We start from the raw sequence: 16,025 nt of genomic DNA, 5'->3' as shown, positions 1-16,025 counted from the left end.
GCTCCGGGATTTTAAAGATCTGAAGAACGATGCAGACGTAGCCACATTTCTTCTCAACAGGTATCATAATTACCATGAATGATTTATCTTTCACTTGGTTATTAGTAGTCAAAAGTCCACAAAGCTTTGTTGGTGAGGATAATACTAACGTTTGCACAGTGGTCGGTCAGATATGATGCTGAAATGGCTAACGCTAGCCTGCTAGTTAGCATTGTTTTACTGTTGGTGAGTAAAGTTAACATTGTGTTAGTGTTTAGTTATTGAAAATGCCGGCAGTTCTGTCAAACTCCCTTGTGTGGGAGGGGCTTAGGAGATGGTTTGGGCTGCAGCAGAAAGGGGGGAGGGACTGAGAAGTTGTCGATGTTCAAATTTGTTGGCAAAGTCCTGGCTCTTCACAATCTTACCTACAGCAGCTTTAAGCATTTCCTATCACCAATAGAGCTTGAAAAAGTGATCCATGCTTTCATTCTATCCCGTCTGGATTATTGTAATTCCTTATATGCAGGACTGCCCCAGTTCTCTATTACAAGGCTTCAAATGGTCCAAAATGCAGCTGCCAGATTCCTGACTGGGGTTCGCAAACATGAACATATCACTCCTATTTTATTGTCTCTTAACTGGCTGCCGGTGTGTTACAGAATTGATATGAAAATACTGCTGTTTGTTTTTAAATCTTTAAATGGTCTTGCACCAGCTTACTTATCCAAACTGTTAAATCTGAATATACCTGGTAGGTGTCTACGGTCCACGAGCAACTATAATCTGTCCCAGCCACGCTCGCGTCTAAAGTCAAGAGGGGACCGTGCCTTCGCTGTTGTTGGTCCTAGGCTGTGGAATAGCCTCCCTGTTTCCTTGAGATCCTTGAGTCCTTTTTATATGAGTTTAAACTCAAACTAAAGTTATATCTCTTGGAGCGTGCATTTCTCTAAATTCTTATTTTTATTTCAGAATCAGAAAAGATGGCCTGCTGAGAAACGCACAGCCCGGCAGCCCACTAGTGTCTCAGTCCGCAGAATGTCATAGCGATAACACAGCACGTTGCCGTGGTGACACCCCTGAACAGTCTAGAACCGATACGACAATCAGCAGGCACTGGGGAAGACGGGGGAGGAACAAGAGCGTCTCGCTTGCAGATCCCCAACAGGGTGACTGTTTGTTTCAAGAAACGGCCTTGGCAAGTCCGTTCAAGATAAGGGGGCCGAAAGATTAAATTTGTTTGGTCTACACGAATGGCTGCTCTAATTTAACAGACATTCTATTGTTCATCCGTTCAACTGGTCAATTTTTCTTTCCAATTCAGTGACCTTCTGCATGATGGTATCCAAGCCGCGGATCATTACCATGTACAACATGGTAATGATCCGCGTGATGGAATACAATTCCATCACGCGATTAATAGTCCCAGTTTGCGCACTGATAATCCCAGTTTGCAAACTGATCGCTTTTTCAACAGCTTCAGTCAGGCCAGGCAGCTTCCTTGGGCTTTGGACAGCTACCAGAGTCTTTTTAATTTCTCGATAAACCAGTGCGAAGCATCCTCCAATCAGCAGCAGTCCGGTTATCATGGTTCCGAATAGGTAGATATCCTCAACGTCCTCCACGGAGAGAGCAGAGAGACACACGACACGCCATTTCTCCCAGCCGTCCATCGTATACCCCGCAGCAAACGTTCCGTCAGGACATGCTGGCTCACCCGTACCAGTGCTCCTCCTCGAGAATACAGTGTCAATTGCGCTGAGAGACCAGTTAATCAGTTCCATAATTTGGGTTTTGTAGAGCCTGAGCCTTGCAGGGAGAGTCTCTAAAAGTTAACAGCAGACAACACGAGACAAGATAGCAAGCAGGGTAGGCCTGGTAGGGAGAGGGAGAGAAAGCGACCGCCTTCGCTGAGAGCAGAAAGAGACTTATGTTTTTTGCTGTCTGAAGGATTTTTTATTTTATTATCTTTCCTGACTCTTGTTATGTGAAGCACAGTGGTCAACTTCTGTTGTGTTTACTTGTGCTATACAAATAAATAAATGAAATTTAACTAAATTAAAGGGGTGATAGAATGATTATATAGGGTATTTCACACTGTTCCTTATGGTCTCCTAATGGGGTATGTAACATTAGTTGGGCTGAAAATGGCCTGGTTGATATTTTATTGGCCCTTATGCATCCCTGTGTTTTGGCCCTATTTGTAACAAGAGCTTTTCTTCCAAATATGGTATGCTCATGAATATTTAGATGAGCTGCACGCTGCTTGGTTGAGCCTTAGCCCCATACACAAACGTAGAGACGCGCGCTGATTGGTTGAGCGAATCGCCAATACACACACATTAGAAACGCAACAGAATCTCAGACACTGCAATGTTTCTTACCAAATTCACTTCTGAGACTTTTTTATGCGAGAAATCAACTATATAAAGCTCAAATATGGGCCGTTTTACGAAAATGGATGGCTAATTGCAAATTTGGTAAAACTGTGTGTCGGAGTTCAGCTGCCTGTGTTGCTGCCTCGCCGCCCGGCCTGCCTTCCTCCACAGATCCCGGCCTGCTGTGAGCTCGATTGAGCTCCGGCACGGCTGCTGCAGCCCACAGCACCTCATACCCGCGCAAAGTCACCGTTTGGGCTAATGGGACTACTACCAAACGCCGCTGCCCTGACAGAGCTCCAGGGCCTGCATCTCCCTCTCTTCCTGTAGCTAAATGGCCCGTTGTGTGAGAGTGAGAGCGCGGTCAGCGAGCTTGTTACACCAGCAATCTCTTACGACATGTTACACACATGTCACGCCACTTAGCTATACAACATACCTAAAGGTCTTATAAAGCTAACAACGGTGTCCGATTTCAAGTTAATTGTGAACTGTAAGGGTTTCGTTAGCTGCGACTGTCCCTTCAATCCTATGTGTACACATTGAGGCTAGATAGCTTAATTTTGGTCGTAATTCTAGTATATTTACAGTTTGAATTTCGTCACGCCACTTATACAACATCTAACTAAATGTTTTATTAAGCTAACAACGGTGTCCGATTTCAAGTTAATGAATATTTGTGAGCTGTAAGGGTTTCGTTAGCTGCGACTGTCCCTTCAATCTATGTGTACAGATTGCGGTTAGTTAGCTTCATTTTGGGTCGTAATTGGTATATTTACAGTTTGAATTTCTCCGCTAGACGCTATACAACATCTAACTAAATGTTTTATTAAGCTAACAACGGTGTCCGATTTCAAGTTAATGAATATTTGTGAGCTGTAAGGGTTTCGTTAGCTGCGACTGTCCCTTCAATCTATGTGTACAGATTGCGGCTAGTTAGCTTCATTTTGGGTCGTAATTCGAGTATATTTACAGTTTGAATTTCGTCACGCCACTTATACAACATCTAACTAAATGTTTTATTAAGCTAACAACGGTGTCCGATTTCAAGTTAATGAATATTTGTGAGCTGTAAGGGTTTTGTTAGCTGCGACTGTCCCTTCAATCTATGTGTACAGATTGCGGCTAGTTAGCTTCATTTTGGGTCGTAATTCGAGTATATTTACAGTTTGAATTTCATCACGCCAGTTACTCAACATCTAACTAAATGTCTTATAAACCTAACAACAGTGTCCGATTTCAAGTTAATATTTGTGAAGACTAGCTAGCTATGTGATTCGTTAGCTGTGACTGTCCCTTCAATCCTAGCTACAAATCACGGATAGTTAGCTTCCTTTTCGCCTTAATTCGAGTATATTTACAGTTTGAATTCCGTCACGCCAGTTACACAACATTTAACTAAATGTCTTATAAAGCTAACAACGGTGTCCGATTTCAAGTTGATGAATATTTGTGAATTTCAGAGAAATTCTAAGAGGAGGCTAGCTAGCTCTCATTGATAGAGCTCCATCCAGCCGCAGGCTCTATCAATGAGACTCACGGACAAGCGGCGTTTTTTTCCCCAATCGTTTGTTTAAATAACTCAACACATTATAATTACACACATTAAAAGATTAACTGGAACCTGTGGTAACAGATTGCTGGTGTAACAAGCTCACTGACCGCGCTCTCACTCACACACACGGGCCATTTAGCTAGCAGGAAGAGGGGAGCTGCAGGCCCTGGAGCTCTGTCAGAGCACCGGCGTTTAGTAGTCCATTAGCAGTGTTACTGGTGACTCTGCGCAGGTATGGAGTCCTGTGGGCTGCCAGTCGTAACGGAGCTCACTCGAGCTCACAGCAGGCCGGGGGCTGTGAAGGAAGGCAGGCCGGGCGGTGAGGCAGCCCACAGGCAGCAGCGGACAGGCAGCACCGGCCACTGAAGTCCGACACACAGTCGGACAAAATTTGCAATTAGACATCAATTTTCGTAAAACGGCCCACATTTGACCTCTACATAGTTGATTTCTCGCATAAAAAAGTCTCAGAAGTGAATTTAATGGTAAAATAGCATATGAACAATGTATACAATTTCTGAGATCTGCACGACCTAGATTCAGAAGACTAACTGATCTCAGGTCAGTTGTGTAGCCTATGCAAATGTTGGGGCGTGACAAACACAGACTAGAGCCAAATGAGGAGGAGCCGCAATAGTTGACGTCAACTATTGCGGCTCGTTGAGATTCGCCCGTTTTCAGAGGCAGTTTCAAATAGTGAGATTTGCAGAGAAAAGAGGTGTCAATGGGATTTAGAGGTTCTATGCATGTCCTAGTTACCCACTAAACTGTCATTATTCAACTATGACAAGGTAAAATCAGTTTTGCATTCTATCACCCCTTTAAATGTTAATTAATCTGTATTCTAAAGAAGTACAGTTACATTCTAGTGTGCATATATATTTAACTATGAGAGGCTCAAATGGAAATTGATGACTCTTTTTCTTTCTTTCAGATATAGGAGTGTGGAGAGCCACGATGGCATGTGCACCCACCCAATGCCTCAGAATAAAGTAATAGTTACTTTTCTTTTGCTATTTATTGTACAACATTAAACTTTTATAAGACTTTTGTTTTTGTAAAACTAAGCCGAGGTAATAATGCATTTTCAAATAACTGTGTGTAATTAAGAGTGCTGCTCATTTATTCCTTTTCTCTATAGCCTAAAATATGATACTTTCCTCACTATTACAATGTGTTTTTCCATCCTTGGCATTGAAGATATCTACATCTATTGGTTCGGCTTGTGACAGTGAAGTTTGCCTTTACCTTGACCTACAGTAGTGATTTAGGTGTGGAATTTGCACTGGATTGTAAAAGGTGAACTACATTATTTAATTCATCAATTTAAAATATGTATATAAAAATATTGCCGGTGTTGTTTGTGGTTTATGTAGTTTTTGAAGTTCATGCCCATTTCAATGTGAAATAAAGGTCTTTCTAAAGCTACATTTGTTGTTTTTCTGAAGTAACTATAGGAACATACAGTATTGTAGTCATACAAGACATTGGTAATTTGATAGAATTTGTAATTGATTAAAAAGTGTTTATTTTGGCTTTAATCAACATAAATGATTTCTTAAATGTTACCATACTTACTTGAATGTTGAAGGATCAGCAAAATGTAGTTTGTGCTTTTCTTGTGTGTCTTTATGTACTTGTCAATTGTAATCACCATTAAAATGCTTCACCAAAATCCTTTTAGATTAATTTATGGGACTATATTTAATTTTGAAATACATAGTCAAGTGGTTAGTAGGTAATTGGAAATGCACTAGGTGCTGTTTAATCAGTGTAGGGTTGTTGTAAATTCATTATAACAAAAGTATGATCACAAATTGCAAAGAAACAATAAACAACTTATTCAATGTAATGATTAAATCAATGTACCTTATATTTACTGCACTGGCATTTTTAAAGTATGAAAACAAAAAAACATACAAGGACATCCAATGTCTAACAGTTTAATCCTATACATAAAATATCAAAATTATATGCCTAATACATATTTCTAAAGTGTTAACTGTTAGGTTTGAATGGTCAACAGAACCCAAATGCAGACAGAACGCAGAGCCAGGAGTGTGAATTAACAGGTTTTATTTAAAGTACTCAAGTATCGAGTCCAGGTTTCTGAGGGGGAAAAGCACGTCCAAGTTTCCAGGATGGAGAACAAGTCCGGTGGTTTCTGGAAAGGAGCGGGTCCATCAGAGGAAGATAGTAGGCCGGCTAGTGGTGGGGTCCAGTGATGGTGGGTGTCTGGTCCGGTGGATGGCAGGAATGCAGCGGTAGCAGGAGTCAGGTTCCAATGGCAGCTGAGGCACAAGAGAAAGGATAAGGACAGGCAAATACACAAATGACTCAACAGATAGCAAGGTTTGTCATGAGCAAGACTAACTGTGGTCGTCTGGACTATGATCTGATGCAGAGTGGAGGAACGACCTGGTATATGACGCAGAGTTTGATTGTGGTAAAAGACAAACGTGTAGTTAAGGCATGGTAGATCACAATGAATTATATTTAGGGCCCGAGCGCCGACAGCGGCGAAGGTCCTATTGAAACTGAAGGAATTATTCTTTCTTTCTTTTTCTTTCTTTCTTTCTTTCTTTCTTTCTTTCTTTCTATTCTTTTCCCGTCAAATGAATTGCCTTTTTGAGGGGCTTAACATATTCAAAAACTCACCAAATTTGGCGGTCGCATCAAGTCTGGTGAAAATGTACGTATTTTAAGGGTTTCGGGAATAGGCGCACAAAAATGGCTCGCTAGCGCCCCCTAGAAAGTTAAGAAAATTGAGCCCCTGCAGTGCGTGTAATAAAGACTCACGAAACTTGGTACACATATGTACCATGTCAAGATGTACATAAAACTTCATTAGAGCCATACCCTAAACCCAACAGGAAGTCCGCCATTTTGATTTCAAAGTTCGAAATTAGTGCGATTTTGGCCATTTCCACATGTTGTACTTTAACGAACTCCTCCTAGAGATTTCATCCGGTCAACTTCAAACTCGGTCTGTGCCATCATAAGATGTTAAAGATGAAAAGTTGTTAAAAGAAAAACTTTTCGTCATAGGGCGTGGCCGTGGCGGGGTGGCCATTTTGTGCGTTTCGCCGCCGAAACAGGAAGTGGGTGTAACTCGGGTGTACGTTGTCCAACTGGCTCGAAACTTTTCAGGATTCATAAGAGTCCAACCCTGAGGACAAATAAAGGCCGATATTTACTTAAAGTCATAGCGCCCCTAGTGGAAACAGGAAGTAGGCCTAAAAGTCAAGGTGCTATACTTTTAACGAAATCCTCCTAGAGATTTCATCCGATGGACTTCAAACTTGGTCTGTACCATCCCAACACCTTAACGATGAAAAGTTAATAAAAGAAAAACTTTTCGTCAGACGGTGTGGGCGTGGCGTGGCGGCCATTTTGAGCGTTTAGCGATGAACAAAGAAATTGTTGTAACTTGAGTGTACGTTGTCAGCCTGAAAGTTCTCACGATTAACAAGGGTCCAGGCCTGAGGACACCTACAGGCCAAAATTGACTTTTGGTGATAGCGCCCCCCGCTGGCAACAGGAAATGCGCCTCATATGACAAACATCATCCGATTCACATGAAACTTAGAATGTGTGGTTAACATGTGATACTGAGCTGGCCCTTATAATATGACCACGCCCACTTATTCAGGCCACGCCCCCTTTTATAACATTTGAACTGTTTAAGGTAGAGTCTTGTGTGAGGTGTCATTGAACTCAGCAGAGAGTTCCTTCTTCATTGGTGATGGTTTGGCCCGCCCCCCTATGTTTAAGCCACGCCCCCTTTCATAACATTTCAACCGTTTAAGGTATACCCTTGTGTGAGGTATCATTGAACTCAGCAGAGTTCCTTCTTCATTGGTGATGGTTTGGCCTGCCCCCCTATGTTTAAGCCACGCCCCCTTTCATAAATAATGATCCGTTTAATGTAGACCCTTGTGTGAAGTATCATTGAACTCAGCAGAGACTTCATTCTTCATTGGTGATGGTTTGGTCCGCCCCCTATGTTCAAGCCACGCCCCCTTTCATACATGCTGGCCCATCTAAGGTAGAGTCTTGTGTGAGGTATCATTGAACTCAGCAGAGAGTTCCTTTTTAATTGGTGATGGTTTGACCCGCCCCCTATGCTTTAGCCACGCCCCTTTTCACAGCTAATGAACCGTATGACGTAGAGTCTTGTGTGAGGTATCGTTGTACTCGGCGGGGAGTTCCCTTTTCATCGTTGACGATTTGCGGCGCCTGAGTGCCGCGCGAATGCACGGTCGCAAGGATCGGCGTCCGCCAGGTAACCCCAACGCACGCAGAGGCGCGAGGGCCCGTCCATCGCTGCTCGCAGCTTTAATAATATATGAGCTTGTACATGAATCTATGCTTCAGTTGAGGACATGCAGTATTAAGTAAACATACTCCTACATGTCAAATGTATCTTAGACAATGTGTATTGTACGCAACACTTTTTTAATGATATGTACATTTTGGTAATAAACAGCACTTGCAAATATAGATTGTAGCATGTATGTGACTCATCTTAAAACAGACTAATGTGCTGACAGAAGGTCTATAAATAGATTAGTAGACAGTAAGTGGAAGAAAGACATCAGTGTAACAGCATCAACAACAGTGGTTAATAACTCCTGCAACAGCATGCTTGTTAGGTACATTAACAGTCTGAAATAATGTATTTAGAATTTTTTGAGAAAAGATCTTACATAGTGATGCTCCAATATTGAACCTGGTGCTTTATACAATACATTTGGCTGTAGAATTGAAGATTTTTCAAGATAGAACACAAATGTAACTTTACAATAATATATATATATTTTTTCATGTGCGACATTTACTCGCAAAAACGCATATTCTGGCCCACTGCCCCGCCCGGAGACCTCCGTCTCCCAGTCTATGCGCTCCCCCCGTGGCTTTGTCCAAGGGTGAGGGTGACGGTGATGCTGTGTGGGTGCCACTGCGGCGGGGATGATAGGGTATGTGCCTGTCCTTCGGGCGCCTCCGGGTAACGTTGCCCAACTCTCGGGCGGGAACATATATTTCAGTATATTCAAGTAAAAGCAGTCTCTGCTTGTCCTGTGCGAATGCGCCACACGAAACTCAGATGTGAGGGGGTAATTTCTAAATCACACGCGGTCCCAAAATTATTTTAATCCCTGTGCGAACATAGGGTTTATATGAATTTGCACCATAACGTTAGCTATATCAGGCTTTGATTTTAAGCTAACATTAGCTACCATTACATGTAATGGTTAGCGGTTAGGGTTAGACGTTAGACAAATTAGCAATTAGCAATAACACCACATGTGATTAAAAATAGATCACCGGCGAGACCGTTGTACTGTTGTACCGTTGTACCGTTGTATATGAATTTGCACCATAACGTTAGCTATATCAGGCTTTGATTTTAAGCTAACATTAGCTACCATTACATGTAATGGTTAGCTTGCGGGTTAGGGTTAGACAGTCGAATTAGCAATTAGCAATAACACCACATGTGATTAAAAATAGATCACCGGCAAGACCGTTGTACTGTATACGACTATAACGTTAAATATATATTTGAATCCGTTTATACGGTCTGCATAACGTTAGCCCGCTAGCTTGTTTAGCAAGGTGCAATCTAGCTAGCTAACTGATATTAATTGGGAACGTTAGCTAACGAAAAACAGTATTTAAAAAAAATGTAACGTTACTTACCGGAAAAACTGAACTGCCGACTCCTTTGAGTGTCTTGTCGTCCAACCGAATGCTGAATAAAACATTATTAGGCGACCAAAGTGTCACAGTCACTACGAAGAAAGCTGGTCAAACTCCAAAATGAAGTTTACGTGCCTTAGATAAGCTTTGCTAAACCTCTGTCATGATTGACAGGACGCGAACTGTCAATCACATCATAGCCACGCCCTAAAACACCCCCTGCTTTATCGCCGATTTTAAAATCAACGAGACCATAATTCAAAAAATTAACATCATTCTGTGTTGCAGAAGACTTAAAACCAGCGATTAAGACCATAAAATCTTCATGAAAATGTGAACTCAGGTAGTAAATCAAGTGAGAAGTGGGTCACTTTCTCATAGACTTCTACAGAAACCGACCGCACGTGTCGCCACCTGCTGGAATTCAGATAGAATGCAGGTTTAAGGCACTTCCGCATTTGCAGCACTTTGCCGAACCGGATGCGCTGTCCACTAATAATATACAGTCTATGACAGGAACACTCCATTCCATAACAATCCTGCTCTTCCACCAGCCCTTAGAGATGGGCTTACAAGGATATGGTTTATGAACAGAGTCAAATCATTTGGCGACCTCTATAAAAATAACATAGTTAAATCTTTCGAACAGCTAAAACGTGCCTTTAACTTTTTTAAATACCTGCAGATCAGACACTTCATTAGTTCACAGAAGAATGAGCACTTAATGTCTTCTGCCTCTCCCCCAACCGACATCGTCTTAAAAGACATCCAAAACCTAAGGGGCTTTGTGTCCCTAACCTATGGTAGAATGTTGGATCTTTTGCTAAATAATGTGTTAAAATCATGGGTCACATGGGAACAAGATCTGGAGAACACCTTTAGGGATAATGACTGGGAGGCAATATGTGCGGAAGCCCAAAACTTGTCCTACAACAGCCGCCATAAGCTCTTACAGCTTAATCTTATCCATCGTATTTATTACACACCAGAAAGACTTCATAGAATACCTGATACCTGCCCTAGGTGCAAGACAGACACAGGCAACCTGATGCACATGTTTTGGAGCTGTACAAAACTAACCCACTATTGGGGCTCCATTTTGGATACACTTAAAAAGGAGTCGAAATTTGAAAGTTGTTTTGTTAGGGGACACAACAGCTCTGCCAGCTGATAGGAGGAATAATAAACGCTTCATCAGACTAGCCTTGATCGCTGGAAACAAGTGCATTGCTATCATGTGGAAAAGCAAACTTCCCCCTCCTGACTCCTTATGGTTGAAGGGTTCAAGGTTTTTTTTTTTATAATTTCTTTTTATTTTTATTATTTTTTAAAGTTTTTTCTTGCCTTGTATCAGCATTATCATTGTTGTTAGTAATACTACTGTCATTACTTATAATTATTACTATTTGTTTGGGTGTTGAGTTATAACTGCAATTGCAATTACTACTCTGTCTTTATTTCCTTTCCTGAGCAATGCAGGGTTGGGTTTGGGGGGTTAAAAAAGTTAAAATGACATGGTCTTTTGCTACACCCTTGTGTTATCACTTTTTTTATAAAAATGTCTATAAAGAAATTGTTAAAAAAAAGAAGTTTAGACCTGTATTTCGGATTTGTTTGCTAGGGTGTAATACACCATTAATAATTAGTTTTTTTATGCAAATGATCCAAGTGGATTACAGCTCTCTATTTCTGTGTATAGAACAATCTGTAATGCATTTGTTTTCTTTTCTTTTTTTTACCTCTGTGGTCCCTTGTCAATCATGGACCATATCCTTGGGTGTGATAAGAACTGTTCTAGACTTTTGACTAATGGTGCATAATGAAACACTCCATGTTTCGTCCTGCATATGGTTTGAGCAATTGGAATTTCTTCTGCATCCAACGTTTGTTTACTGCTATGTACAGCCATGTGATGAAAATTCATCCAAACTGACTGAAACCAGTACCAAAACACAAAGTGGTGAACAGTGGTAGAAGAAGTATTCAGTTCCTTTACTTAAGTAAAAGTACTAATACTACACTGCAAAAATACTCTGTTACAGTACAAGTCCTGCATTGCAAAACGTTACTTCATTAAAAGTATATTAGTATCATCAGGAAAATATTCTAAAATAAGTACTCAATGCAAAACTAGTAAATAAAGCGGTTACATTCTCCCACAGGCATTAACTATGTAAAAATGTAACTAATTCTTTGTGTGAATGACTTACAGCCAACATTCTTTTTTTCCTGTATTGCATATATTTGGGCACCCCAGCTCTAAGGGAACACATGTTCCCTTAGAGCTGGGGTGCCCAAATTCTTCCCCTTCAAGGGCCAAAAATGAATCGGGCTGGAGGGCCACGGGCCAAAACTAAACATTCAAGTCGTGGGCCTTTGAATTGAAATGTTTTGCATATTTGCATATCATAAACCATAAAGTTGAACATGTTACGGTTAGGACAGAACGGGCCCAAACGCAGAGGGGGGAAAATGAGAAAGAGAATGGGGAAGTGGGAAGGTGGATGCCAGGGAGGAGAGCACGGGCACGGGGGCTGGAGCCGGGGAACAGAGGCATGGGGAGACCGGGGCTGAGAGATCGACAGGGGAAGCACTGAAGCGCGGAGTGGCGAGAGCTGAGGCAGGCTGGTGAAGGAACCGTGAGGGAAGGACTGGATGGAGGAGCCAGCTGACTGGAGGCAGGGTGACGGGAGAGGTAGCAACTGAAACAAGAAGACAAAAAAAGGATTACAAAAGCACGTGGACACAACATATATCAACAAGTTCTGTGATCCAGTACTTTCACAGCAATAAATTGGACTTGGTGGTCGCAATCATTAATAGTAAGACATGTGCAACAGTTGCACTTATTAATTAATCACATTCAATGTCGTAACAAGTTTCAGCAATAGCGGTTACTGATATTAATAACACACACCTATATTTCTCTGCCCAGAAACTTTAGCCTACTTACTGTGTGTGTTCCCGTTTTGATTGTTCCATAGATGCTCCACGGTAAACAAAACAGATCTGTCTCACTCGTCAGTGATTCATGGAAAAAAAAAAGTTTCTCTGGTTTGTCCGCAAGAGACGTTCTACGTAAAGCGAATGCACCCTCAAATGTAAATTTTAGAATCATTTCAAAGTGAACGCATGAAATAGCCCAGTAAACATGGCTGGGGAATATTCAGGTTACTACAGCATGAACACGAAGAGGAAACACACTTGTTACCAGATGGCTGTTTTTTGAATAAAATAATTGTAAAATTGTGTTCATGCCCTGATACGTGATATGTGTTAATAGAATTGAAATACATTCTGACTACAATCCCCAGAGGAGCTTTTAGAGATGGGGAGCAGTCTCTAGGAAAGTGATGGAAGGGCTATAATTACTTGCCAAAGATGTGGTTTTTATATGAACAAATTACCAGGTTTACAAAGCGAGCTCTGTGGCGCTTTTTCTTCACAGTTTTGTCTCTTTACTCTGATACCATCAAAAAGACTCCTCTCCTTTTTGTTTTTCCTTTCCAATAGTTCCTCCCCCATCTTTGGTTTTACCTACTGTCAGGATTGGCATCTTGGAGTACACTCATTGGTGATTACTCACTTCCAGACAAACATCCAGGAGCGTAAACACAGCTAATCCCCTTCTTCACTGCAGTCTCTTCACTACAGTTAGTATTTCCTAAAAGTAAATACCAAAACAAGAAAAAGGACTGATAACAGGATAAAGTTGTCTCAAATAGAGCCACCACTAACACCTACAGCATAAAATGGAAACATGACTCAGAGACATATTCCTCAATGTCTGCTGAATGGAAGACATTAGTGCCTGAAAACCTTTTTTCTGTTCCTTGGTTAAATGACAAATAAACATAACATGGAGGTCCAAACATTGACAGCAGTAACATGCACAGGATTCTGCATTCCAATGCCAACATTTTACGAATTTATGTTTTCTGGCACCATGGAGACTCTCCTCCCAAGAAAAATGACAGCATAAATCATTTCAGCAAATAACAGTGATAAAGCCCTCTAGTGGCTGTAGCAATTATGATTATTATGATAACTATAGCTATAAGGTCCATCTCCAGGCTGCTGACCATGCTTCTCCCGATAGCGGGGAGGAGGGATTGCAGGTGCGCTAGCTAGCTATAGGGTGTCTTGGATGTTTTATTTTTAAACATAATGTTAGAATCTCAATAAAAGATGAAAGTTATTTTAAGTTTTGTTTCATAATTTTGGGTTAACTTACTTCAAGTAACAAGCCAGCTAGGATGAGCAGCAAGACCACAGGGCTAGCAACGTAGCATATAATGGCTTCTTAGCCTAGCTTCTTAGCCATTGCTTTCTTGGGAGCTTCCAGATAGGTGGGCATGGTTTCAGCAACCGGGCTTAATTCAGCCTGCGTTAGCTCCATCCACGCTCCACCTCCATGCCCATTTTTGGATTAGCTGACATCAGCACTGCCAAGATGGCGACAGCAGGAGCTGGCCACTTTGATCTTCATTTTGGCTCTTCAGAAACCAGTGGTTGACTTCACAGACTCATTTACTTGATGTGGATGCAAAAAGGTTGAGGAGGCATTATTTATTATGGGATAAACAAACTCTTGACGGAGGTCCAGAGGGGCCAAAACCTTAGTATCATCAATAAATTGTGATGCTGAGCAAGAGCAGAGTGCAGGATCTTCCTTTTTCAAGTCTGATGGTATGTAGCGGACTTAGAGCACACCACAAAATCACCACAACACCACAGCTTTCTTTGGATCCTTTTCTTTACTGAGTGAGTCTGTAATAATTCAACATGTGATAGGGACTGCATTAGTTCACAGCCTCTTCTCAGACTACTGTCTCTCTCAGATCCAACAGAGTGCATATAACAATTACAGTCTAAATAAATTTTAATTGAAATGATTGTATACTAATGATGTATACTGGATATTGGTGCTTATTTTTGACAACTATATCTGTAAATGTGACAGGGACTGCATCAGTTCACACCCTCTTCTCAGACTACTGTGAGGGATACATGAAATAATTAAAGCTGCGAGCAACGATGTATGGGTCCTCGCGCCTCTGCACGCATCTGGGTTACCGGTGGACGCCCCTCCTTGCGACCGTGCATTTGCATGGCACTCAGACGCCGCAAATCGTCACCAATGAAAAGGGAACTCCCCGCTGAGTTCAACGATACCTCACACAAGACTCTACGTCATACAGTTCATTAGCTGTGAAAGGGGGCGTGGCCAAAGTATAGGGGCGGGCCAAACCTTTACCAATAAACAAGGAAGTCTCTACTGAGTTCATTGATACCTCACATAAGACTCTACCTTAAACGGATCACCATTTATGAAAGGGGGCGTGGCTTAAGCATAGAGTGGCAGGCCAAACCATGACCAATGAATAAGGAAGTCTCTGCTGAGTTCATTAATACCTCACACAAGGGTCTACATCAAACGGGTCATTAGTTATAAAATGGGGCGTGGCTTAAACATGGTGGGCGGGCCAAACCATCACCAATGAAGAAGGAAGTCTCTGCTGAGTTCAATGATACCTCACACAAGGGTTTACATCAATCGGGTCATTAGTTATAAAAGGGGGCGTGGCTAGATATTAGGGGCGGGCCAAACCATGACCAATGAAGAATGAAGTCTCTGCTGAGTTCAATGATACCTCACACAAGGGTATACCTAAAACAGTTCAAATGTTATGAAACGGGGCGTGGCTTAAGCATAGGGTGCGGGCCAAACCATCACCAATGAAGAAGGAACTCTCTGCTGAGTACAATGACATCTCACACAAGACTCTACCTTAAACGGTTCAAATATTATGAAAGGGGGCGTGGCCTGAGTAAGTGGGCGTGGTCATATTAAAGGGGGCGGCTCAGTATCACATGTAGACCATACATTCTGAGTTTCATGTAAATCGGATGATTTTTGTCATATAAAGCAGATTTCCAGGTGCCAGCGGGGGGCGCTATGACCAAAAGTCAATCAGGCCTGGACCCTTGTCAATCGTGAGAAATTTCGGGCAGATACGACAGCGTACACTCAAGTTACAACAACTTCTTTGTTCATCGCTAAACACTCAAAATGGCCGCCACGCCCACACCGTCTGACGAAAAGTTTTTCTTTTAATAACTTTTCATCTGTAAGGTGTTGGGATGGTACAGACCAAGTTTGAAGTCCATCGGATGAAATCTCTAGGAGGAGTTCGTTAAAGTATAGCACGTATAGTTTTAGGCCTACTTCCTGTTGCCACTAGGGGGCGCTATGACTTTAAGTAAATATCAGCCTTTATTTGTCCTCAGGGTTGGACTCTTATGAATCCTGAAAAGTTTCGAGCCAGGTCAATGAACTCTCGAGTTACACCCACTTCCTGTTTTGGCGGCGAAACGCACAAAATGGCCGCCCCGCCACGGCCACGCCCTAT

General features: G+C 41.9%; 1 protein-coding gene across 1 annotated transcript in view; it reads left to right on the top strand.

The window, feature by feature from the left end:
• The window catches only part of tm2d2 (TM2 domain containing 2), a 67,646-nt gene extending 62,309 nt beyond the window's left edge, over positions 1-5,337 (top strand). Inside the window, exon 4 of the mRNA XM_039803261.1 lies at positions 4,844-5,337. Within this exon, the coding sequence (XP_039659195.1) occupies positions 4,844-4,943 (100 nt within the window). The 3' untranslated portion in view covers positions 4,944-5,337. The remainder of the gene's footprint in view (positions 1-4,843) is intronic.
• The last annotated feature ends 10,688 nt before the right edge of the window (positions 5,338-16,025 follow it).

This window comes from Perca fluviatilis, chromosome 6, assembly GCF_010015445.1.
Source record: "Perca fluviatilis chromosome 6, GENO_Pfluv_1.0, whole genome shotgun sequence".
NCBI lineage: Eukaryota > Metazoa > Chordata > Actinopteri > Perciformes > Percidae > Perca > Perca fluviatilis.
The sequence above is the reverse complement of the archived record's forward strand: the minus strand, read 5'-3'. Positions and strand labels throughout refer to the sequence as shown.